At 40.5% G+C, this 27,020-nt stretch overlaps 1 protein-coding gene across 11 annotated transcripts in view; it reads left to right on the top strand.

The window, feature by feature from the left end:
• Positions 1–947: 947 nt before the first annotated feature.
• The window catches only part of ncor1 (nuclear receptor corepressor 1), a gene marked incomplete at its 3' end in the record, with an annotated part of 105,315 nt that continues 79,242 nt past the window's right edge, over positions 948–27,020 (top strand). For 8 of the 11 annotated variants that reach the window (XM_080837730.1, XM_080837728.1, XM_080837736.1 and 5 more), the window contains exons 1-11: positions 948–1,039; positions 2,840–3,039; positions 9,851–9,945; positions 10,258–10,459; positions 12,527–12,700; positions 15,169–15,282; positions 18,090–18,146; positions 18,315–18,367; positions 20,050–20,116; positions 21,045–21,217; positions 21,518–21,571. In XM_080837730.1, the coding sequence (XP_080693856.1) occupies positions 2,932–3,039; positions 9,851–9,945; positions 10,258–10,459; positions 12,527–12,700; positions 15,169–15,282; positions 18,090–18,146; positions 18,315–18,367; positions 20,050–20,116; positions 21,045–21,217; positions 21,518–21,571 (1,097 nt within the window). In that variant the 5' untranslated portion in view covers positions 948–1,039; positions 2,840–2,931. The remainder of the gene's footprint in view (positions 1,040–2,839; positions 3,040–9,850; positions 9,946–10,257; positions 10,460–12,526; positions 12,701–15,168; positions 15,283–18,089; positions 18,147–18,314; positions 18,368–20,049; positions 20,117–21,044; positions 21,218–21,517; positions 21,572–27,020) is intronic. The other 3 variants (XM_080837735.1, XM_080837734.1, XM_080837729.1) reach the window with 1 other exon arrangement.

The raw sequence follows: 27,020 nt of genomic DNA, 5'->3' as shown, positions 1-27,020 counted from the left end.
ACGTATTTAACAGCAGAGGTTTGTTTGCTGGAAGGAGCATTCTGTACAGTAACTTGTAAGATAGGTTCTTCATTGCGTGTCCTCACTAAACACTACTAACATCCAATAATGGGGTCAATCTCGAAAATATTGTCTTTATGCATTTCAGTAATTATAATGCAATCGGATAATATCAAAGATATATCAATTTACTCGAAAGCCTTGAACGTTATGGGTAATAATACCAAGAGAGCTCACTTTTCTTCACACTTTCTTCTCACGAGCGTTGCCTTAAACATTCCGTCTAAAACTATGTACACTTCCTATAACGTTCCACCTGACAGATTGTTTCCATCTGCGCAAGTTTTTATACTATTCACGACTTTTTATCGTTATAAGAAATTTCCCCACGTGAAGTTTCAGGGAAGTGTATGATTTTTGGAAAATGTTTCATTATATCTGAAATTTTAAACATCACATTTCGATACTTCATTTTCTTCAAGAGAAAACCCTGTTCGTTAACACTATCATGTTTACCGCTATATAATACCATCCATATAGAGACAAATAGCTACCAATAAGATCATCTTATTATCTTATAGTAGAAAACCTACCTAACTAAACAGACCCGCAGACACATTTTCTTCTATAAAAAGGTTTGGGTGGAGTGCATTGAGGCATGTCCGAACTTCAGGCCGCCTGCGGGGAGCTATTTCACGTCACACCGTATTATCCTGCATGATAAATGTTTGAAAATAAAACATCGCCTGTGCTTCGTTTAGTTTTTGAAAATCTGTGCTAGTATAAGTCGTTTGAAAAATACACTAATAAAGACGACTCTTAGTATAATTAATTAATTTGAATAATACACAGTATATCTAAAATAGGCAAGAGCCTTAGACGTAGTACTTCTAGGACAAATACAATGTTGAAGTGTGCTGGTGCCTTTAGCCTGCAACATTCGTTCAGTCCGTCATCCGCGGAATAACAGTCATCTCTCGCACTTTATTAAGAAGTGTACATCTTGTTTTGTCTTGGAGGCTTATTTTCCAAATATGTGGTAACTTTCTCTTTTATCCCACATACTACTGTAATTGCATGTATTTAAAATATATTGTTGTTTGGACGTTTACGTTTGTGTCTGTGTGTAAGCAACTCCTTGCAAGATGGCGGCTTTATTGAGAATGCAGAGGTGAAATTAAACCTAACGTTATCTATAAATACTTTACTGTAATTGCTCTGCTGTGTATTATGACTGTAACATTGAAAGTAATACATACTCGTGCAAGAATCGTTTTGAGGAAAATCATAAAAGTTAATTAGGAAAATTAGAAAAGAAACACACATTTCCTTGTTCTAGCTGTTAAGACAACGTTAGCTAGCAGTGATAAGCTAACTAACCATTTGGCTTTCTGGCTGTGTTAGCTGCCTAGCTCCTTAGCTAAATTGTTTCGTAGAAATCACATTATTATAGGAATTACAGCCTTCAGGAATATACCCTCCCTTATTTTACTCACAGGACCTAAGATATGGAAGTAATGTACCTGCCCAGCTTTTTATTGCAGGTATTAGAGGGAGTTCAAACTAGCTAGCCACATAGTATTGCGCAGCGTTAGCTAATTTAGTTAGGCCATTGACATAGTGATTCCTTACGTTATTTGCTTGCAATAGCTTGACAATTTAGTTATTCGAACGTCACTGAGGCGTGGTTGGTTGCTGTCGAAGATATTCCTAAAGATATTTCAAAAGGTAATGTTAAGGTTTATTTGGGAAATGGCTACATATGTGTACAGTGCTTTGAAACAAGTTAATGTTTACGACCTTAAAGTGTTCATAAAAAGAACACATAGCCAGAGCATCTGCGTTGAAAAGCAATCATTTAGTTGGATAGATGATCATTACCTACATAAAAGTAACGTTATATGCTGTTTGTTCTCCCAAGTAACGTAACGAGTGCGGGCATTACACTTTCAGTTAACAAACTTGTCTAAGGCAGGAAATGTGTTCTTGCCAATATCTGGGAAAAGGTACACATTTGATTCACAATCAATGTAAGTAAATATCACAACGTATTACTTTAAATGTACTTTTAAGTTATGCCGTTCGGATTTCAAGGTCTTGGCCTACAATTTATTTAACTTATTTATTAAAGACTTAAAATGAATAACTTAAAGCCTTATGTAGCCTAATTTAGCCGCACACTACACAAAAATATCTGTACAGTCTCTCAGAATGCACATACGTCAAGTTACATAAACGTACTATGCTAGGTTTTCATGTCTAGATTGGTATTGTTTTTGTTATTCTGCCTGCATTACAAAGTCCGAGCTCACAAAATGTATTAATCCCTGGTAGCCCTTCGGCCAGACATTCTTCAGATGTTGGTTGCCCGAAATTAGTTGGACTAGCCCAGATAAAGAACATTTTTCTGCGTAGAAAGGTAGATTACAGAAAGCAATACGAAAACTTTGAATTTAGTGTATGGACAAATGCCTTTTGAACACATTGCTCAACTTAATGACATATTAGCCAAGTTATTTATTCACTCAGAAGAATAGAGCATACATGACTTTTTCATTTGAAAATATCTTGAGTTGAGGGTTGTAGATTGCTGCTCCACTTGAGTAAACATGACAAATATCATCATATCTATAACATTTTGAAGGTTGTCTTATACATAATTTGGTTATTTAAGACAGGATAAGGTTGCAGCTCAGTTATTGACGTATTATAGAAGAGAACCCCTTTGTAAACGGAAGGATTGGTAGATTTATGAGAAGCACAGGTTTGGAGTAGCTGGTCATGTTTTTTTTTTTTTTAATAAGCATCTTGTTTATCTCTTTCGTCTGTCTTTCCATAGGTGGTTTGGGTTGTCAGTCATGCCCCAGCAGAGACCCTGATCAGTGCCTCAGCACTCTGCCCAGTCCTGGTTTTGGCGCAGCCTGAGCCAGCATGTCCAGCTCAGGCTACCCCCCCACTCAGGGGGCCTTCAGCAGTGAACAGAATCGTTACCCTCCACACTCTGTCCAGTACACCTTTAGCACAGCACGTCATCAGCCGGTAAGCTTGCTCCAGATGTTCAGGTCAATGTCACCCACACGGTTGGTTTTAAACTTTAATGAGATCATGGGAGATAATGAAGAGGCACTTGTGTTAGGATGTGTAGCTGGTATTTATGGCTGACTTGCTTACTTGTTAACAAGGGGATGCCTTCTACGCACAAATATGAAGTCCTTAGAAACCAATTCAGCTGTCTTTCAGAAGTGTAAAAAGTTGGCAACACTGCCAAATCAGGAAGCAGTGGCATTACAACTTGCATTATTTCTATTTACCACTCAAATTCATTCTTATCCCTGAACCCAGCCAACATGTTAATACAATTAAGGGGGTCAAATCAAACAGCATAGCCTAGCCCAGTAGACTTTTACAAGCATAGTCTTCATTTGTTAACGGCTTAAAAGCAAACACTAGCAGGGCTTGCCAGTGCGACTGATCTGGTCGCACATGCGACTGGAATTTTGGCCGTGCGACTTGATTTGAAATCACAGTCGCACGCGTGCGCCTATAGAAATAGGCAAAAATTGCGGGTTTCAGGGTGTTTTTTCCCCCCACTAATTTTCCAAGAAGAACTGATTTTTACTTGACAACAATATTAATTTGGACTATCAACGTTAATGCGTTAATCTATGATATCATTGTAGACGGGTTTAATGCGATACAATATTTTAACGCAGGTAACGCAACTTTGTTTACTTTCGGTTTGCGTTCACACGACACGAAACGTGCCTGCAGTCATTTAGACAGGAGATAACGAAGCGGTAGTGGAAGATGGGGAGAGCTGAGCGGAAAGTTTCTATTTAAGAGGCAAAATGACGGAACAATCGACCAAACTAAAGTTGTATGGAGCATTTGAAAGCTAAATTTAGCTAGCACAGAAGCAGCTCAAAGCACCTGACAGAAAGCAGTCCCAGGTTAGATGGTCGCCAACCCACACTCCACGACTAACAAGACCAGTTTGTGGCGATATTAGCGGAGAAATTGAGAAGTATCTTAAGCGAAAGAACTACTACCAAAACAATTAATATTCAGCGTAAATACAACCCTGATTCAATTATATTTGGTTTTGTGAATGGAGGTTGAGCCCAAGCGCAGTGTGTTGAGTGCGTTTTAAACAGTGACGTGCCGTGAGGTTCGCAGCTGGTGCGGCACAGAAACCGGGAGTGATTACGTCATTCCGATTGCTAGTTGTTTAAAAAAAATAGAAATGTATACATCATACATGTATATGCTTATGGTTTAACCCATTTAAGCCGGGAAAGCATTACCGCTGTTCTACCATTAAAGCCGGGAGCGCTGTTGCGTCATTCTACCTTTAAGGCCGGGAAAGCATATGCGTCGTTTTCCGGTATAAGGGGGGGTTTTGCCCAAATTGTTGGCCTCTGGGCCAATGAAATGCATCAGAATAGACATGTGATAGTGCCTCAAATGTTTTGCCATTAGTAGCTTTAAAAAAAAATCGTTGGCTTTCTCGCTTTGCTAAGTAACGTCTCCTCCGCGACAGCCAGGATTATAGCTCAAAGTAAATTAGGCAAGCAGTGAGTTGTGAGTACTGGTAGTTACAGAATATGGTTATCTGTAGTTGTTAACGATTGTTACTTGCTTAAATGTAGGTTTACTCGAGGTAAATGAAAGGGAATATGGTATCATAGAGGGCTATATTAACACTAAGCTAGCTTGCTATGTTGTTAAAACTTTCTCCAGTGAGCAAGAGTGTGAACGAGCGAATTATATCGACATCTCTCTATTCTTTGCATTACTATATATTCTAGTATTTCAAAACAATAATCAGTCCCTATAGAATGTTGTTTATAATCAGTTAATGCTACTGAATCCTCGTTTGACTTTATTATAGTGAATGCTTTGGTTGCCTTCCATTTCAGCCCAGCATACAGTATTTATCAGTTGATAAATAAGATGTACTTGAAATTTGTTTTGTTTTTTATTTGAATTATTCCTGTTTTTTCCCTTTGAATGGAATATTTGACACTAAACTAGTTCATCTGTATCTCAGTGATAGTATCCAAATGAGCATAAAAATATCACTGGTATGTAAAAACTACATGGACAACAAAATAGTTATACTTGTTGATCAAAATCTTATTCCCTTCTGCTCATAATACAACAAGTAAACAACTCAGAGGTTGACACTGTCAGGTCCATTCTCCATCCATAGTGTCCAAATGAGCATTAAATATCCCTGGTATGTAAAAACTACACGGACAACAAAATAGATGTTAATCGTATTCCCTTCTGCTCATAATAAAACAAGTAAACAACTCAAAAGTTAAAACTTTCCCTATAAGAATTATATATTTATAATTATATAGTTATATACTTTATTTCACTTTGTTATATACTTTGTCATATAGCTTATTTAATTTTTTTCTACTGTTTTGTGCTGATCCTGCACTTTTACATATTTAGTTTACATTTGAGAAGGTGTATGTAAATATTGTAAATATTTGTAAATACAAATTCCCATGAAAGCCACAGGTGTAAGCTCTCAAATACTTTTTGAATTGTGTTCCTATCTGTTACAGGGGCTGAGAAATCAGTAATGTAGTACACAATTGCTGAATTTCTAGAAAAACTTCAGGTTTTGGGGGCTTTTCTGAAATCGCCTATAGGTTTTACAAGCATTTTTTCCAGGCGCTTTAGGCCTAAATGGGTTAAAAATTGTCATCTCACCAGAACTGAAAAAACTTTATGTTTTATTGTCTAATACTATTAGTTTTAAACAATCGTTTTTTTTATTATTATTATAAGTAGTTATGCGGCTCAATAGTCAACTGACTTTTACGAGGCCTAAAGCTAAACGTACAATCGGTGTGGTAATTGAACTTTTACACCGTGTCAAATAAGATATTAATAGTTGCAAGGTAGCGTTTAAAGCACATTGTGTCTATGTATTTCATATGAAATGTGCTATATAAATAAACTTGAACTTGAACTTGTATGTAGCCCTCCCACCAATGATATGGCTCATTTAATTTTGTCTAGGGAAAATATAACTTGGTGGGATGCTAATTTAAATTACCTTTTACACAATTCGGGCACTTGAATTCGCAGTTTAGAAAAAAAAACCATTACATATTTATTTACACAACGTATTAACAAGCAAACAGTTAAACACCAGACATAGCACACAATACCAAAATGTTCTACTGACCGGTATAATTTAAAGTTGATGCATTTCGTTGGAGCTCTTAACCGTCAATTTGAGGTGAAACCAAAGTAATTTCGCCGTCAAGCAAGTGTAGTTCTACAAGAGGACCTTCTTCTTCTTCTTCTTCTTCTTCTAAGAAGACCTACTTTTAGAACCAAAATATACTCGACAATTGCGCTCTCGCTCGCCTCCCTTCTTGAATTAGTGGTACTGCGTGCCTCACTAACAATATTTTTCAATGCGTTTTCAGCTCAACTCAAAAGGTTCTACGCTTGCGCACGCATGCGTAAAACCCAGTTTGGAGTGATTGCGCAATCTTTAGTGCGGCACTGCCTCCCCTGCCCATAGACTCCAATGCATCTGCCTCCCTTGACGGCACGTCCATGTTCATTGGCTGATCACTGTCACTGGGAACCGGAAATGCTCAAATTCAGCGATTTTGATAATAAAAATGCTCAAAATGATCGGAATCATGCAGAAATGACACTCGTAACACAGATAACTAGAGAAATATGAATATGTATTTTATAATACATAAATATTTATGATTATTATAATTTTCTTTTACTTTTCAAAATGACAGGTGAGGCTCTGCCTCCCCTGCCTCCTATGACTGCACGTCCCTGGTTTTAAAGCTGTCTAATGAGGCGCTGAAATCTGAATCGACATTTGGAGACGTGACATCCAGCACTCACGTACAGATGAAAGGCAGTCCGCTCCTTTTAAAACAAGTTAGACGAGTCGACGGACGTCAGTTAAGCTGCATTAGTGCTGTTTTTTGTGCGTTATTATTGGAGTGTTATTCTCTTTCTGTGGAGAGCTACCAATTCGAACTACTGCCCAGGAAGTGCTATTTATGTTGATAATAGATTGCAGCCACAGATTTAAATAATGTTTCCAATTATTTGAATCATCAAGTTCTGTGTTTGATTTTATGTTGTTTTTTGGTGCACAATACAATTTTGATGCAATATCTAGAGTTAGATTTTCTTTTATTAATTTCTAGGCTTCCACCTGTAGCAGGTGCTGATGTTCTCTTATAAATTAGAATTAATGGATTATAGATTAAATTAACCTAATGGAATATAGATAAACTAAAATAAGCGGAGTGTCTGTTGGGCCCTGACCTGTTACAAATACAAAAAGTCGAAAAGGTTGGGAACCCCTGATCTAAATCACCTAAAATACCATGCAATTCTTTTCCACCTATCAATGTAGGCCTTAGCAAGGTCATGCCTTTCCTTTTATAATCTGTTCAAACATGTTATTCCAGGTTGTTATCATTGATCAATAGTAGTATTACTTGGTTTGGCCAACTTTTTATAGTGGTGCGCCTAGATATTTGCTGGTGCTCCCAATTTTTCTGGGTTAGGAGCACAGTGCTCCTAAGCCAAAAAGTTAGTGTCAAGCCCTGACTAGGCTTACATGCTGCCTTGCAGACTACAATCCTATTTGAAAGGCTACAGTAAATCCACAGTTGACATCCTGTGGCAATAGCTTGTAATTTAGTTTTAGGTGCTTCAAACAGCAGAGGTGAATTGATTCCAATTATGATGAGTTTCCAACTCCTGTGTAGCGTATGAAACTTTTGGCTTGTTAATAATTCAGATTGTGAATAGCTTAGAGCATCGCTAATGTGTGACAATAAAATCCATTTCTGATCTCATACATTGTGCAATATAATGGCAGATTTTGAAGTACACGTCCCTTGTCCATTAGATGAGCTAGCTGCCAGAAATAATGGAGGCTGAATGATTTCAATGTCAATTAGTACATTTTCGAGGAATGTGTTCGAAAACACAACACTCCACATGTTGTAATCTTCGTTGCATTTAATGTGACTCGCATTAGTTATGTTAAGCTTGAACAAAGGGCTGGCAATGATTGTATTTGTGACTTAATTTTGCAGGATACTTTGTGATTAGATTATGAATCATGATGCATGAATTCTGATGCAGTGTATGTTGGGAGGTCCTAAAAAACCTTGGTGTTTTTGTGTGTAGTGTGTGCTTGAGCTGTTAAGCGTGTGAATTATATGCAAAGGCCAGCAGAGCCGTGAATGTGGTTATATTTGGCAGCTGTGTGGATTAAGGAAATTATGCATAGAACAATGTTGAATGTATTAGGATCTAGCATTGTGCTCACACTTTGGTAAAAGAAACACAAGTTTTAACATGCCTGTGGATGTGTGGTTGTTTGAATGTACACAAAGAGTGGGCCTCTGTCTTATCCAGATGAAGTTCCTTATCCGGATGTCAACTAGTGTTTTCATTAAGTTGTAGATTGTGTCAGGGCTTTTTTCCGTCATGTATCTGCTTACATTAGCAGGAAAACATTCTATTTGGCCTGCTTGCAGCATAACTGTGATGAGTGTTGTGCAGCAGGTAGGTGGGATGCAGTGGTGTGCACTGCCTCGAAAAGACATTGTTGTCACAAAAGGCAGGATACTCCATGTTATTACATGATTTTGTGTCATTATGCCAAGTTGAGTCGGCTAGGTCAGGTAATCAGCCCACCTCCTGTCTATAAGCTGCCAATGTGGACATAAATGACTGTTCTTCTCAGAGTTTTGGGAAAGTTACTGTTGACTGTTCAATGTACAATTATAATTGTGCGTCAGGAAATGTATATAATAATGATACATTCCCAGTGAATGCTATGAGCAAATCCGTTTTGATAAGATTTTTGGGCATATTTCCCAGGAGTAGTTGCATGCTGTAGCACTCTGAGAAGCTCATAATGAAGGGGTGGGAGTGGTTGTGGGCTTCAGTTAAGACAGATCTTGAAGAATGTTGCATTCTGCTGTGTTTATGGTTTTTACTTTTTAGTCCACAGAGACGGCCTCAGTTCAGCTCCCATGTCTGTGTGATGACATCCGTTATGGCTCATTACTTCATTTGTTAGTTTGTACTTATGATGAAATGATAGAATGTGATGTTGGTATGGTCTTAAGATTACTAAGAGACGATGGTAATACCTTTGTATTGAGTTCCTTTCCCAAAGAAATTGACAGAAACGGAACCCAGGGGTGAATTAAATAATTACATTTACTAAATTGTCATAGTTCAGTTTTCAGAATGTTGCTTCCACAGCAATGTTGCCCTGGGTACATCAAAACATATTGGGTCAAACATGTTGTCAGACAATTGGGATAAACTACCCTTATATGTTTTTAGTACCTAGTACCATTAAACAATAACGTGTTTGAGAAGGCCAAGGGGTTGGGGGGACCTTTCCCCCCATTCTCTAACATTACACTGATATCAGGGCAAGCCCTTGCTCTGTTGATGCCCCATTATTTCTCTCAGGATTGTTTTAAGTGACCTTACTTTATCATTATGGAAGACTGAGTGTGAATGAAAGCGTGTTTTTTGTACGTTTTTTATCTGGCAGAGTTACTGTGTGTGCTTACAAACTACAGTGTGGGGGGGGGGGGGGGACCATTCCCATGTATAGGACGTGCCCGAGTATGAATTGCATGGCTGCAGAAATTTTACTAAATCAATGTTTAAACCACTGTTAATAGTCAGGAAATTACGATCTTAATTTTTGAGAATACGTGCTGCGGTGTGTGTCAACAATATGAATCTCTCTCTCTCTCTGTCTGTCTGTCTCTCTCTCTCTCTGTCTGTCTCCCCTGCATAGGAATTCACCGTCCCAGACTATCGGGGACACATTCAGGACCAGCAAGGTCGACGCAGACCCTCTCTGCTCTCGGAATTCCACCCTGGGACTGAGAGGTAGATTCACACATTCCCTCCCTGTATAACCTCCCACATTTGCCCAGTCCCCTTCAGGTGACAGAAGCAGATGTGGGTTATAGTGATGCTATAAACGTAGAATTTTAATCAAGTAAGTTAGGGGTACTGCAAGGGGAAATCACATACTGATTGTCCAAGAGAATGGGATGAAAACGTTTCCCAGAATAACTGTGAACTCTCATTCAGAAGCTCTTTACCAACCCACCATGCAATTCAGCTGTCTGGATGGTGTAGCTAAGGTTTTTTTGGGGGTTTCCCCACCCTTCCCTTCCCTCTCTCTTATGCTTGCAGGCCCCCAGAGAGGAGGCATGGCTATGAGCAGCAGTTCATCACGTCCGTCACCACCCAGGCCGAGCATGAGTCCCTGGAGGCCAAACGGCCACGGGTGGACGGGGCGCCTGAGACTCACTTCAGTCGAGCCCTACCGGGATCCCTCGTCCTGCCCCACGTCATGCAGGATGGCCTGATGTCTGCATCTGGAGAGGTCAAGAAGGTGAGCCATGATAATAATAACTAGAGCTGTGAAAAATAACGCGTTAACGCGTTATGATTCATTTACAGGATTAATCCGTTATTTTTATTTAACTCATTTAACGCATGTGCCGAATGAGCTTCCAATAAAACCACAATTGACCGTTCGCAAAACTCCTCCCTAGAACGGCCCTCGTCCAATCCTACCTGAGCAACCTCTACTAATATAAAAGAAGAGGGTCAGAAATGGTGAAACGGTGTTCATACGGGACTTGTAGGTCTGACACAAGGTACCCTTAGATTATAGAGCAACACGTCGTTTTTTTCCGCCTTTCTAAAGCCCAAAACAAAGGAGGAAAGGAGCCCGCTGTGGATTTAACAGTGTGGGAGACCCCACTCCCAACTCAATGATCAAAGATCAACAAACACACATGTCTGCTCCAAAGTAAATTAAGCTTCTTGAGCTTGCCAGCTAGCGAACTAGCTATGCTATCTAGCTAACTATCTAGTTGAGAGAACACCCCCAAACAGTAATAGTTCATGTCAACTAGTATTTTAATAACGACTACAAGTACATAACTAGTCTCTCCAACAAATGTGTTAATGTTAAAATAAAATGTTAATGTTACTGTCAAAATGTTAAAGGGATAGTTCGGGATTTTGGACATGAATCTGTATGGCATCCCCAGTGTCCAGTGTCATGCAATCACGCTGACTTACCCCCGGCAGCGTCCTGTGAGCAGAGTTCTCGTCCAGTTTTGGTCATGCCGAAAGTAGTCCGGATGGTTTGCTAGACCCAGCAAAATAAAACGTTTCTCTTCCCAAAACATTATGTGTTCAAAAGAGTGATATATTTGCATCCCAAAAACGTGGTAGTGGAAAAAGTCACACCTCGTTATCACTTGGCCCTATTTTCAGTACGCGCGATACTGCAACCTCACAGCTAGGGCCTACCTGTTTGATTCGCGAAAGTTGATTCGCCAAAGTTGCCTGAGAGAAACGTCCGTCACAGGAAAACGATGAAAACTGAGAGTCGATTCACCATCATCTTTGTTGCCACAACCTGGATAGTCGCAAGCCTTCACCATTTTTTTACACTCAGCTTTATGTCAATTTTATCAAATGTTGTCTCAGTTTTCATCGTTTTACTGTGACGGACGTTTCTCTCAGGCAACTTTGGCGAATCAACTTTCGGGGGTAAGTCAGCGTGATTGCATGACACTGGACACTGGGGATGCCATACAGATTCATGTCAAAAATCCCAACCTATCCCTTTAATGTTACCGTCTGTAAGGTTGCACGCTTAATAGCGATAGCAAACGAGCTGGCTTACTGTATCAATCTTGAACAAAACGTCCCAAAAGGCCGTTATGAACTTTTTTTAATTTAAATCTTTGTAGCATTTTGTGAACGGGCAACCTGCTCCTGGGTATCCCCAGGTATGTGTGGTGTAGTGAAGCTTTAGGATAACGACAAGCAGGATGATATTAACACTCTTTACTGAGAACTGTCAGCAGCATGAAAGAACGTGACTGGTTCACTCTTCTTCTGCTCTATGTACGTAAGTTAGCTAGGATTGATTGCGGAACAGTGCCTCCTAGTGGTAGCAAAATATAGAACAGTATTACAGAACACAACAGTATGCATAAGGCACAACCTGAGAGCAATAACAGGTGATTTGATACAAAGCCATATCATTACATAAGGATCATCATTTAAGATGTATTAATGTCCAATATGGAATAGCAAAGATTATTGCTTTGCAGCATTTGCAGTACTATTATTTTAGTTTTTTAAGAATAAAAAAAGAAAACATTTTAAATGTATATATCCCTCTTTTGTCATACATCTTTTTTTTTTCACAAAAATGTACAGAGAAAAATATGTGATTAATCATGATTAATCCACAGAAACCTGTGATTAATTTGATTAAAAATTTTAATCGTTTCACAGCCCTAATAATAACTTATAACATATAACATAAAACAAGTATCAACAATTTAAATGTATCATTATAGACTTTAGAGCACTCTGTTGGTCCCTGTGGCTTGGAGCCCCAGTTGCATCCTTATACCTTTCCATCCTACAGGACACGCAGTTCAGTGTGAAGGTGGAGGCGTCCTCTGCGGGGTTACTTCAGCATATGGACCAGGATGCTTCCCCCTCCAAACTCTCCAAGGAGGAGCTCATCCAGAGCATGGACAGGGTGGACAGAGAGATTGCCAAGGTGGAGCAGCAGATCTTTAAGCTCAAGAAGAAACAGGTAAGGGAGATCTTCTCGGGTTGGATCTCTGAGTTGTGTTCGATGTTAGTGAATGGTCTGCTATAGTGTTGCTTCACAATAGGAAAAGTGGCGGTCGTGTTACATAGTGATGTTGTCCAGCATGCTTCACAGTATGTTCCTGATCATTGCACACTGTAATTCTCTCTAATTACCCTTGAATAATCCACGACTATCGTTTTTATTTAAGTCATCGCAATTTGGGGTGCTGAACTTGGTTTAAAGTCATCCTGTTATGTTGTTTTGTCCGGATATCCAGTAACCGACCAAGTCATAATTTGTCACTTATTTATGTAACGACCAAACGAGTTTGAAGGCCTAGGCAGTATCTCATCCAAGGCCAGATAATCTTCACCAGTCCCCTGCTAACGAGGGTTGCTCCCTGCCCTCCACAAGTGCTCTATGCCTCGTCTAATGCCAAATCCCTTGTTCTGGGAGTTTCTAATGCGGGTGAAGAGGGCAAGCAGACGCATGCTCAGTCTGCCCCTTCTCTGCACTTTCTCTTTAATTACTCTCTGGAGCAAAGGGTGACTCTGCACTTGGAGGTTAACTGGTTAAGTGGGCCTTCCTTCCTTCCTGTTCATACCTCTTGTTGTGATAGAGAGAAGGATAGATTTTTTCCCCACCCCATTCACTGTCTCTGGTTTGATGGAATTCCAGACTCATTAGAGAGGAATGCTAACTCTGCCTGGGTGGACGAGAGGCAGGACTTTTTGATTTTGATGTGTTTTATATCTGTCTTCCTGAAAGCTTTCCCAGGATTATTTGCTTATTCCAAGTAAGCTTGGAGCCCCTTATCTTTATCCTATAGACTGTTTATTTACAAGACTTGCAATGTCTAAACAGACTTCTCATCCAGCTTGTTCAAACTGCCCACTCTAATACTTCCCTTTTGCACACATAAAAAAACAGTTACAAAATACAGGTGACATGAAAGTTTCCTTAAACTTCATCCTTCCTCAATTCCTTCGTCTGCATATTTTTAGGTTTCCTCCGGTAGGAGGTAACCTATTGTTATTGTAGGCTTTCCTATTATTATTATGTTGCTGCAATGGGAGTCAATGGCAGCCCCTAGAACCATATGGTAACTTTTTGTGAAATTTGGCACACTCATTAAGGACAGTCCCTTCTTTATTCACACCAAGTTTCATGGCTCTCATTACACCACTCTAGCGCCACCAACAGGGCAAAGTTGGACTTTTGTAACACACGCAACTTTTGAACCGTATGACCGATTTTCAAAAATGAGGTACCATTGGATTCCCTGGATCAAGACGAATTAAACCCACCCCTTGGCGTCAATTTCCGGTTATATAGATTTTCCGCTATTTCCGGTTTTATCAAAAACCTTTGAAAGCCTACTCCTCTTACAATTTTGGCAAATCTTCTTCAAAATCACCAGAGATGATCTTCAGACCTAGCCTCACAAAAGTTAAGATTTAGAATTTTGATCCTCACAACCGTTTGTCCGGTACAGCCACTCAAATTCAGCAGAAAAGTCGCCAAACAGGAAGTGAGGTCATATCTTGGCAAATCTTTGACAAATCAACACCAAACTTGATATGTCACTGGAAGACACTACAACATGTTGCCATTTGCAAAGGCAACTTCATATCTTGAAAATGATTGATATAAAGCAAATTGGATAGATTGTTAACGCTAAAACAATGCTTTACACATCAACAGGTCAAAAAGTGATACTCTGATTGAATCACAAGTTCATGTGAAGACACTTGAGAATGTTTAGAACACAAATCTGAAAAAAATTTGACTGTAAGATGAAAAGTAGATTTTTGGTGAATATTTGAAATACGCATGCTTGGCTAATTGCTAGGGTGTTTCTCAAGTCTGCCTCTCTGCCCCTGCCCCTCTGGTCTTGCGCGTGTGTGCGCTCCAGATTCTCTCAGACACACACACACACACACACACACACACACACACACACACACACACACACACACACACACACACACACACACACACACACACACACAGGGACAGGGACAGGGACAGGGACAGGGACAGGCTCCTTTGACACGCGCAAGCACACACACACATCATTTAAGGAAATTTAGGCATGACCACACCCCTTCTCACTCTTAGCTTGAAGCCATGGCCCTTGAGGATCTTCAAAGTAATGCATTTGAAATGTAATATCCCATTGGCAAGTCTGCAGCATGGATTTCTCTATACAGTGACAAATTGTCACAAAAATACATTTTTCCCTGGTTCGCAATGTCTGGAGGAGGAAACCGCCATCGCTGCTTGCAGCTATATTCTATTTCTTTATTTGGACAAATGAGTGCCAAATGACGGTGGCAATTGTAGAAAATAAACTGTGTGTCTGTTACTATTTCTGTGTAATAATTATTTTATAAAGCAACGTACATTTGATCATTATTACTGTTTAGACTTTCATACATATGTTTTGCATACATTCTGTGTCCTAGCAACAACTGGAGGTGGAAGCAGCCAAGCCAGTGGAGCCGGAAAAGCCAGTGACCCCCCCACCAGTGGAGCGCAAGCACCGCAGCATCGTCCAGATCATCTACGACGAGAACCGGGTTGGTGCCCTGGGGCCCCAGTCTCCATATAGCACTTGCCCACCCTACTAGGCAGAAACAAACCTATGCTCAAAATCTTTCTTATGTTCCGAGGGTAGCCACATCAACTCTGGCAGACAGGTTTCCCACAGCTAGAACACACAAAATATAACAGCATAACCTGGATAGGGAGGGAATGTGCAGGATGATCTGACTGAATCCGCTCGCACTCCCAATAGTCTGTTGCAACCCGTATCTAGCCTTGTGTTGTGTGGAGTTGGATAGTAACCGTGAATTTGTCAGACATAAAACATGGTTAGTTTGATAATACCTAATTTTTCAAAATGTAATTATGTGCATGTGTAGACAGTGCGTGCATTGTTGTGTGTGCTAGTGGCTGGTTTTGTAGCTTTGGAGTTTCCAGGAACTGTGTGCATGTGTTTAACATATGTTGAAAGCTAGCCAGGCGGAGGGAGAAATATAGCATATAGGAAAAAAAGTGAGAGGTGGAGAGAGGGAGATCTAGTCCTTGTATCTGTGCTACAGCTCAGCGGGAGGAAAGGGTGAGAGTGACAGTGAGGGACGGTGGGAGGGGCCAGTGGCTCCAGGGTTACTGTAGTTCAGTGGTGTTCGTCTGGTCTGTGTGCTGGCAAGACGTCACTGGGGCTTGGCTTGGAGCTCCGGCAGTCTTTAACTCCTTCAGCAGGAAAGAGCAGAGGACTGACTGCCACACGGGCACTCACATCTCTCTCTCCCTTTCTCCCCCACTCTCGTTCCAAGCCACTGCAGTTTTACAGTTTTAATTGTTTGGCACTTATTCATTAAATACGATTTGAATGTTAAGATTGTTGCTTCAACAGTTCAATCACTTATCACAAATCTGTGTGTCCATTGGAATTGTTTTCATGGTCATGTGTAGGAGATCATCTGTGGCTGTCCAATGCTGCAAGCTCCTTTCCCTTCTTATTTCCACCTGTCATTAGCTGCCGAACTTGTTTTGAAAAGTGGTGAGGTTGGCTCATTGGAGGAAACCTGAAATAAAAACTAAATTCTGTGATGGCTGCATCTAGAATATAGTTACGTGAAGTTTTTAGTGGTTAGTAGAGTTTTTTGGTATGTCTCTTCAGGAGACTGCCTTTTTTGGGGAGCTTGACTATCAATTTTAATATTATGTTTTGTTTGTGAGAGGCAGGCAGAACAGTTCAGAGCGCATTACAAATTAAATTGCTATTTTTTTCCCCCCCGTTCCCTCCCCCCTCCACTGACATTGTCCATTGTCCAAAACGCCATTTTGTTCTTTTTCTATTTGAACAGCTGCATGCTCTCAGCCTTTGATTCATCACTGTTGAGTGAGCAGACAGCGTTATCATAGAATATTCCAGTATTTCCTCTTTAATTGTACAGAATACTTTTTAAGCAATGTTATTAATTGCACCTTTGGCAGATGAACGCAAACTTAGAAACACACACACACACACACACACACACACACACACACAAACACACACACACACACACACACTCTCTCTCTCTCTCCCATATATCCACACTGAGGCAAACAGCTTTGCTCCCGTTTGACGTGTACTGTCTTAAGCTTGATGTCTCTTATTACCTCCCCTGCTAAAGAGGTTGGCTCTGCCTTTGCTGGTTTGGAAGTCTGCGCTCAGTGCTTGGGAACAAGCGGTTGTATTCCTGCACGTCAGGCACTTTCAGAACATTATTATGTTTTTTTTTTTACAGTGCAAAGAAAGGGGGCCAAGTGCCGCAGCATCAGGGGTGTAAATCACACCCATCATGGCGATTCGATTCAGTATCGATTTCCTGACCCAACGATTCGATTATTTTCGATACTCATGAATACACCACGATACGATTCGATTTCGATTCGATTAATTTGTTCTTTTTTTTACCTTACAGGCTAGACAATGTTTCAGATTTGAAATAAGCTGTTATATCGTTATGCATTTTATTTGAGAAACAACAGCCAATAACAGAAGTAGAAAAGTTCTACTCCACCTAGGCCTATGACAACCTCATTCACTGAAAAATAATAATGCCCCTGTTATAGATTCTGAAAGGCCTTGCATCAAAAAGTACTGTACAAAGTACAAAGTGTTAAGTAACAAAAATAGGCCTATACCACATTCACTATAGAACAATACTCAACAAAATCAGTGCAAAAGTGCACTAGCAGCAAACGGTAACAAAAAATAGGCCTGTAGTTAATTCAATTTAAAATGACAATGCTCCACAAAATCAGTGCAATGAGTGCAAATGTGCACTAGTAGCAGCAAATGGTGACAAAAAATACCCCTGTAGGCCTACTTCATTCACTATAAAATAAAAATACTCATCAAAGTGCACTAGCAACAAAAAGTAAAACATTTTTTTTTTTTTTTTTTTTAAATCGATACTCTTGCGGACGTGTCGATGCATCGTATCGTCGGCTGTTGGATCAATGCATCGATGCAAAACGATTCTTTTTTACACCCCTTTGTTGGTCCTGCAAGTCTGTGTTTGTGCAAGCAAGTGTGGGTGTAGGTAGATATTAACATGAAGTGTCATTAAAAATAAAAATTAAGTGCAAGAAGACCCACGTCCTCTTCAAGTAGGGAAGGTTTTGGATGCACAATTTGCTTTAGAGTGTTTGTTTGCAAAGTATCCATACCATTAACTCTATGACAGCAGGGCAGGAAAATAATGCAAGCTTAACACTGTGTGTCTGTTCTTGAAGTGGGTGGTGTCAACACTTTTTAATAAAAAATATGTGTTTCCAAATTTTGATCTTTCTTTCTTTCTTTCTTACTCTCTCTCTCTTTCTCTCATAGAAAAAAGCAGAGGAGGCCCATAAGATATTTGAAGGTCTTGGTCCCATTCTGGAGCTAGTAAGTGTTTAGCATTTGTTATGGAGGATTTATGCAACATACTGTCTGACTGTCCAGCTACAGAGCTGCTGGTGTAAACCAGATTTACTGTCTTGCCCAGCCGATTGTTAATCATTAGCCTTTCCTCTGAGGAAAACTGATTCTAGTTATATATTTTTTTCTCCTCAGCCCCTATATAACCAGCCATCAGATACTAAAGTGTACCATGACAACATAAAGACGTGAGTATTTTCCTTTTATTTAGTTTATTGTCCTTTGTTTGTGCTTTCGGTGAGTCTGTGCCAGATGAGGGTATAGCCCAAGGCTGTTGGGTGGTTTGATAACCACTGCACACAGTTAGATAACAGTTACCAGGGGTGTGAACTTGTCACCTTTCTGCGAAATTCACAGTTTTTACCTCTAATATTTTGGGGGGTCTCATCCAAGTCATCTGTGAGGAGGCATAACCCATCACCCTGTAGCAGAGGTGGACTGGTAATCTGGCATACCTGGCATTATCCCTACGCACCTTGGAGTGGATATAATTTAATTTGTAACTCCTAATAAAAAACTAAAAAGAAGGCCATCAACCTACCCATAAACAGGGGCAGCAGCCCACTATTTTATTTTCTATACTGACACTGGACTGTCCTCTTTTCCACACGCAACAAGATTCTCTTTATTGTATTTTCAGCCTGGTATGGCGGTAACTTAAGGATATATATGGAATAGATAAGTGTTATTACCCTCTCTGGGGTAGCTTTCCGTCTACAGGAAATTCATATTTCTGGAGTTGCTGTCCATTGAGCATGCACTTTCACGCGGTAGGCACGTAAACTGTAGGTCAAACTTGCCATCTCTGATCACTAGGGAGTCAGTCAAGAGTGAATAAGTATACTAGTCCACTTGCACTGGTACACCTGTCCACGGCACTTAATACTCAGTTGTGTAGTGGTTATGGGGAATAGTACTATAGGTACGCTTATGGTGGGTGGTGTCTGACAGATTGTGTTTGGCCGTCTGGGACAAAAATGCCAGGGCCAGTTTTTTGTGCCAGTCCAGCCTTGCCCTGTGGCAATATTATTTTCCTAGGTTGGCAAATGCATGACCGCCCTACTCCTTCTGATTGGCTTACCCTGATGTTCTTTTAACCCTAACCGGTTGCACTCATCATGCCTAAACCTAACCAGGCCATTTAAAATATGCTCCTGAATCCTCCTAGGGTGTCGCGTCTTTTACCGAACTTCAGCCCTCTGTTTCGGGCTCTGTTTAGCTGCACTGGCTTTTGCTGGGTCACCTGATCTTGTGTCTCAGTGACAGTAGAGAGAGAGGGTGGGGGAGAAAGTGAAAGGACTGTGTGTGTCTGTGTGTGAGCGTGAGTGGTTTATGCTTGTCTTAGGGTGAAGGACGGGTTGTCTGGGCTAAAGTCCTTATCAATCTGTATCTTGAGAAAACGGCTTGACAGGTTGGCTCGATTGTGAGGGCCCTCTGCTGCCTGGTAGCTTCTGAAAGAGAGATTAGCACTTTCTCGAGTGAAACTAATCAATAAGATGCTACTATTCTGTTTTGAGTACTATTAGACACACGTAGTTTGTATTTGGTAGTATTTTCTGCCTTCATATGCCTGGCATTGACCTACTATTACATTATGTGCATCTAAGTTGTCCTCAAATATTTGCTAAAAGAAGTGAGTGCAAATATATTAGACAGGAAATTATGTAGTAGGCTAGTCAGTCATAAGTTGTACACTAGAGCGTTGCAGAAGTTCCTGACAGTGTAACACTGTAGCTGCTGTGGCTACATGTAAAACATATTTATCTATGAATGTCTAGTGCAGAAAATCATGTCAGTTTAGCAGACGTTACGAAATTCTCAGACATGGAGTGTTTGTCATGAAGCCAATACCTGCCCATTTATTTTACAGAAACCAAGTAATGAGGAAGAAGCTCATATTGTTTTTCAAGAGGAGAAACCATGCACGCAAACAAAGGGTGAGTATGTTCACTTTTAGTGCATCAGAAGATGTTGGAGGGGACACGAACTTTCAGGGAATTGCAGCATGTTTGAAAGACAAAAGGGCCACACTTAGTTTAGGACAACCTCACAGGCACACACACAAAACACACAAAACACACACACACACACACACACACACACACACACACACACACATATACACACACACACACAACCATTTTACACTAACCATTTTTGATTACATGTTTGGTGTTCCTAAATGCACAATTTAGTGGCAACTTCTCTTCCTTTAGAAAATAAGATCAAAGAACAAGCAGAACCAATATGCACATCCTCCACCTAAAGTGCACAATTTTTTCAGACCCTCACAGTTTCCTTGTCGGAATGGGAACGAAGCCCTGATCTGTAAACCCTTGTCTAAATATACCTCAGTTTCAGTGGCCACATGTGGAAGCGTTCTGTGTTTTATTTATGTATTTATTTATTTACAAAGGGGTGTTTGTTTTTTAAGCAAGGTGTAGTTTAGTGAGGTCAACCTTTTCCCCGCTGCTCCCAAGCCAAGTTAGACAGACCCTTTGGACTTTGAACAACAAGAAGGGTTAGCATGGCCACCTGCCAAGAGGAAGGTGAAGTGTTGGAAGCTCACTGTAGAGCATGAAAACAAGGCTGCATTGTCTTCTCTTTCTCTCTCTCTCTCTCTCTCTCTCTCTCTCTAGCTTTCTCACTCTCTCCTTCCCTCTCAATCTCTGCCAGCATTTAATGTGATTGTTTATGCATATTTCATGAACACCACTCCAATAGTATACAGTAGGTCAATTTACATCAGGCCCTTTGGGCTATGCAGTGTAGGACAATGAGGAAGTGCCTGCAGGGAGCTCTGACAGTGGGGAGATCTAGTGGAAGGGCATGTGTCTAGTGACGTGTGCTTGTCGTGCTGAGCAGGAACAGAACATCTGCCAGCGGTATGACCAGCTGATGGAGGCTTGGGAAAAGAAGGTGGAACGCATGGAAAACAACCCACGCCGCAAAGCCAAGGACGGCCGTACGCGAGAGTACTACGAACGGCAGTTCCCCGAGATCCGCAAGCAGCGTGAGCAGCAGGAACGCTTCCAAAGGTGAGTGGCTTGGTGACAGGCGGCCTGTCTTCTTGGTCGTAGTGGAGGTGAATGTTTTCCTATCTCTATAGGAGAAGGCCTCAAAGTTTGTAATGTGAGCTTTGACTGAGAAATAGCTAGGACACCACACTGTTTCAGACTAGGCCTCGGTCCAGGACAGGCCATTATAGGTATTCCTTTATGTTTTTTTTAAACCATGTAACTGTGTAAGCTGCTTGGAAAGTTACACTCTTTTAGGTGTTATGTTTGTGCTACAAATGTTGTTCCTTCAGTAATTTCTATAACTTGTCAAATCCTCAGTACTGTTGTGGGCGTCAACAGAAGCAAAACCATCCCTCCTGAGTTACAGACTAGGTTCGTTTTCGTCAGTTTCTGAAACCATTGAAAACAACACAATAGCAAGTTATATAAAATGTCTGGTGTTTGGCTGCTTTCAGAAATGAAAGAGCCTGAAAGTTGAACTGGTGAACTCGTGGTTCTGCTTCTTTAGGACCTTCACTACAGCATATTTCCCACTTCATCACGTTTCACTAGGGTGAAATTTGGGAAGCTGACAAAATTGCTAGTAAAACTTATTTTGACAGGATTTGGGGCTCTGTCAGAATATGTATTGCAAATTTGTATTATTTCCACCTATGTATCAGGCATGAGAATCACTCACCTTTCGGCTATATTTGCCGTTTTGAAAACAAAATAGGTGACCTACGGTTTTTTTTGGGGGGGGGGAGGAGGAGATCATATTCAGTGAACTGCAAACAGCAGAACTGCCAACCTGCACACATTTTGTGTACACGCCCCCTCCCCCGCGACAGAGTTTTTGGACATCTTTTTCATATTCAACTAGTGGTGGCGGCGGCAAGGTGCTCCGTGTTGCCAGATTGTATATGGCGTATCATATCAAAGGCTCAAAATTATCGTATTTGGAGGATAATTAATTATATCTGTCAACACTGTGAAAGCGGTTGACCATTGACAGTTCTGTCTAGAGTCAGAGCTCGCGCAAGAAGGTGGAACGTAAGATACCCTTGCTGAGGTACAATGGGAAGTGGGGGAGTAATAATCAAGCACATACATTTGACCGTAATGTTAGCATATAAAACGTTAAAACAAACTTAACGAGATGATGCATTTCAAGGGGTATAACCTTCAGAGACATTTGTATAAAAAAAGGTAGCCGTAGTAGCAAGCATATGATGTGATTAGCCTGGTTATGAGACGGCTACGGTGTGAATAACTGATGGGGTAAGCTAATTTAGCTGCAGTTACGTTAACTCAAACGCCACGGAGATTCCCTGTTCTAACTTTGAATCGCTCTGTTGGTGCAAAGTGACCATTGCAAAGGTGGTTGACTAAAGACTGCTAACGTAGCAAATAATTCCTACTATTGCAGCCAGTCAACCTACAAGCCTTGCAGGTATAAAACAAATCATGACGTCAGATGACGATTTTCAGTCTTGTTACCATAAACAAGACCCAATACAGAGCAACCCTGAGCACTGACATGATAAGCACAGGGCTCTCAAGTGTCACGCATTGAGTGTGACAGTCACTCATTTTGGTCTTTAATCACGCACTCCCGCCACACATCGTATTTCTCACGCTGAAAAAAAACTCTAGGCTATTTAATGTGCCGCAGCGCGCAAACATGACCTGGCCGCTCTGCCCTCACCATGGATGAATCAAGCACGGCTCCCCGAATCCCCTGGAGTTCTGACGTGAGGTGCCACTTATCAGCCAATCCAAAAAAAGAAATGGGCTACACAATAGCCAATCAGAAAAAAACGTATCTATTGTATCTGGGTAAGATTTAATCCAGCAACCAATGAAAATAAAGCATCCTGGCATTGCGCGCACCTGATCTTCTGAAAGTTTTGTTCACCTGAGGAGACCACTGGAGCTCTGAGTATCAGTCTTCTACAAGTAGTAAGTCGTCTCCTGTTTTAATGTTACGACAAATTCACAATGGTTTGATACAAGCAATGACAACTTGACTGCAGTTAGATAATTTTTCGCAGATAATTAGCATCAGTTTTTAATGAGTGTTTGTAGCCAACACAGTTTTAGGCTACAGCCTGCCTTTTCACTATAGCTTTGACTCCGAACTTCGTTTATAGGCTATAATAAATTCAATTAGGCCTATTAAAAATATATATAGCGTATAATTCGAACGACTATTAGGCAGAACTTAATATTCAATGATGTTATCGGCATTATGTTTTGTAAATGTGTTTGCTTGAACATTATATTCAGATTCCGGGGCTTCTTCACGCCTGGTGAAGTTGTGAATCGTGAACTCATTAGGCATACTATCATGTTATAAATATCCTGGCCATGGATGCATTAATCATTGCATATGTCTCAATGATGTCAGATAAAAAACAAATTAGTATACTGGTGCTCTATATGCAGCCAAGAGAACTCCTGTGCCCATCAAGGTGTGCAGGATGTGACAAGGCACATAGGCAGTAAGGGGCATCAGGCCAAACAGCAGGCACTGAAGTCAACCAGCACAGTCAAAAACTTTGACTTGCCATTGACTGCAGAGATGAGTGTACAAGAGGTCAAGGTACATTTAAATGCATAAGGTTGACTAAAATGTTCAAGAATACCATTTTCCCAATGAATACATCCAATTCTATGACTATGGCATATATAAGACATTCATCCATGTAATGGGCAAAATACTGCTCAGTAATGTACTTTTATTGTTACTCGGGGGGGGCGGGCTGGTCTGTGGGCATACGGCAGGGGCGGGGCGAGTGGAATGGGGGCGGGATGGGGCGTGGTCGGGGATATGTCACTCTTGACTGGCTTCAAAACTTGAGAGCCCTGTAAGCACTTTGGTGACAAAAAAGGTGAGCATGGCTGCAAAAGGGACTCGTCACATGGAAGGCTTCAGTGATGCTCTGCTCAAAAAGGCCAAGTTGCCAAGCTATGAGGCAAAGCAGTCAAGAGCAAGTGCCACTGGAAGTAGATAGATGGATACTTAAATAGGAGCTTAAAAAAAAAAAAAGCTGGTACTCAAAACCTTTCTTCAAGGTTGGCAGGTCTGGAACAGGTGCGCGTGCCAGAAGGGAGCGCGAGTGCATGGAAATATTAACACGAAGGGCCTTGCCAATAAAACGTATTGAAATCTGAATTACATAACATTGTATTGGCTGTCAATCATGATGGAAGAGTAGACAAGTTAAGTTACAGCATTTCCACCATCTCTTGTGGGGGTTATGCATTAAGCCATTTGTGGTGCCCTCACCACATTGTGCCTCATATACTGTAAATGTTAGACCCAGTGACAGGCTGGCATGAAATGGCTTGCATAATACTAAGTAAGGAGGCCATAATAATTTTTGACTCATGGCTGAATTTAAGTTTCTCAAGCTCTCCCCAGGTTGGAAAAATAGCATCTCAAAATGCATCCGATTGATGCTTTAAAATATGGATTATTAAAATTTTACTTACGGGGGAGCATGCCCCGGGGGGTAATATCTTCCTCACCTTTTTCACCCCTGACCTGTTTTCATGCCTGATGTATGTATGTATGTATGTATGTGTATATATATATATATATATATATATTTGTTTTTCTTCAGGCATCAATCAGACTAGCTTTGACATTACAAAGGGGAAAAATGTTAACCTTTTTTTATGGAAATATTTTAAGGCTTATTTCCTCCTATTCAAGTTTTACCCTATCTTTTACCTCCTATAGATTGTTACCTGAGCTTGTTTGTGAGGAAATTCTCACGATACTAAATGAGCTGCCCCTAGAAGTCTCTAAAAGTCTCTCAGGACTAGAATAGCCCTAAGGGAAAGATGCAGATATTTGCTGGCTTCCGTAACCGCAGATCACCATATTGTTTTCTCCAAAGAAAACTTGCATTTTGAGCGTTTTAACGGTTCAGGTTGGAAACATTTAAATAGATTTACCTCGGCTTGCCCTCTGATTTGTGTAGAAATTAGTTATTTAAAGGTTCAACGTAGGGATGGTAACCTTGGAATCGTTAGCCAAATCTCTTTTCGATTCCACTATCAATTTCTTAAAAAAAAATAAAAAAAAAATAAAAAATTTCCCGATCCCGCTATATATACCTTAAAAAGTTATTCATTCTTAGATTTTTTTAAATTCTGGTATCGATGTAAGTGCCATTTAGGTATGTCACGTGCATGCAGCTTTGTTTTGTTTTAGACTGCAGCCAACATGGCAGCTTTAGACTGCCTAGGCAAAGCCATTCACAAGGCTGGTTATATTTCACGCAAAAAGATGACCACAGGGCCACTTGCAATGCTTGCAAAACATCTCTTTCGTCAAAGGGGGGAAAACCTACCATTACTCCAAAACATTTGTCCATACTGCATGCAGTAACTTTGCAGAAATGTCGCGTTTTTGAGCGCTATGGAGTGAAGATAACGTTAATGAATCTCAACCAAGCAACAGCTGCGCGGCTAACGTTAGAGCTTCATCTGTTAATATCGCAGGTAAACTCTTACAGTCTATTGTGTTAGTTAGGGTGACCAGACGTCCACCTTTACCCAAACATTTCCTCTTTTAGAGACCAAAAAACGTCTGGGATTTTGCCGGATATTAGTGTTCCTCTGGGTCTTTCACAAACTAGTCATTACGTCCTTACAAGTTTGGGAAAGGGTATCTCCCTTTCTGCGCGAGGTCGAACGCCTTCCCAGTGTTCCCAGATTGGATAATTATCCTCCAAATACGATCATTTTGAGCCTCTGAAACGATACGGGATTTCCAATCTGGCAACACTGAGCATCTTGCAGCCTCCACTAGTTGCATTGTTTACAATAGTACATGAAATCTGTTTAAAAAAAAAAAGAAAACTTCTTGGCTGAGAGGGGGCAGGGTCATCTGCGTGTGAAAAAGATGTCCAAGAACTCCGTCGCGGGAGAGGGGGCGGGGTCCCGCGTCTAAGTGTCCTCTTTTTTCACAAACTCAAATCTAGTGCCATTTGTTTCGTTGTGTTAACCAGCTTTCACTATTTGTTTATGTCAGTTTTATTTTTAGTTCAAGGTGAATACACTTTTTTTTTTTTAAACAGGACTGTAATTGGCATGTTCAAATAGTATTTAGCACAGCGGTTCTCAAACTCTGGTATATCAAGGACCCCTAAACTGCCACAAATTAGACCAGGGAGGGATTATTTTCCAGGCTCCCCCATCTATTTTAGATTTTTGAGTTTAGATGTTTTATTACAAAAAAATTATGAAACCCATTACAAAATCAGTCATACATTCTGTTACTTATGGTTGGAATTCTAATCAAAACAAATACTTTTTTTCTTTGTTGGGACCCCCTGGCACCCAATAAAGGAAAAGGATCCCTAGGTTTTGGGTCTCTGGACCCCACTTTGAGAGTTTGTTGACCTATTCTTAGGTTTGTTTTTGGTTATTTAAAACATGTAAATGTATACATACATACTGTATATGATGTGCATCATCTATTCATAGAATATTATATAAAAGGCAATGCATGTAAATAAACTCGTTTATAGTAATTTTTTTCCTTGCCCAATAAGAATCGATAAGAGAATTGATAAGGAATCGAATCGTTAAGCAGGAATCGATAAGGAACCGGAATCGTTAAAATCGATTCTCATCCCTAGTTCAACCTCCTTGTTATGTAAACACGATTATTTACTTTTAGCTGATCCAGTTCAATAATCGCTGGACACATTTTGAAGGCAGTGCAACATGATAATAATGGCAAGAACCTGGGTGGCTGTGAGTGTGTGAAAGTATTTAAGAGTGCGCTAGCTAGCTAGCTGTTCGCTTTAGCTTCTGGAAAAAC

Source organism: Sprattus sprattus, assembly GCF_963457725.1.
Source record: "Sprattus sprattus genome assembly, chromosome: 1".
Lineage (NCBI taxonomy): Eukaryota > Metazoa > Chordata > Actinopteri > Clupeiformes > Clupeidae > Sprattus > Sprattus sprattus.
This window is presented reverse-complemented; position numbering and strand designations above follow the sequence as displayed.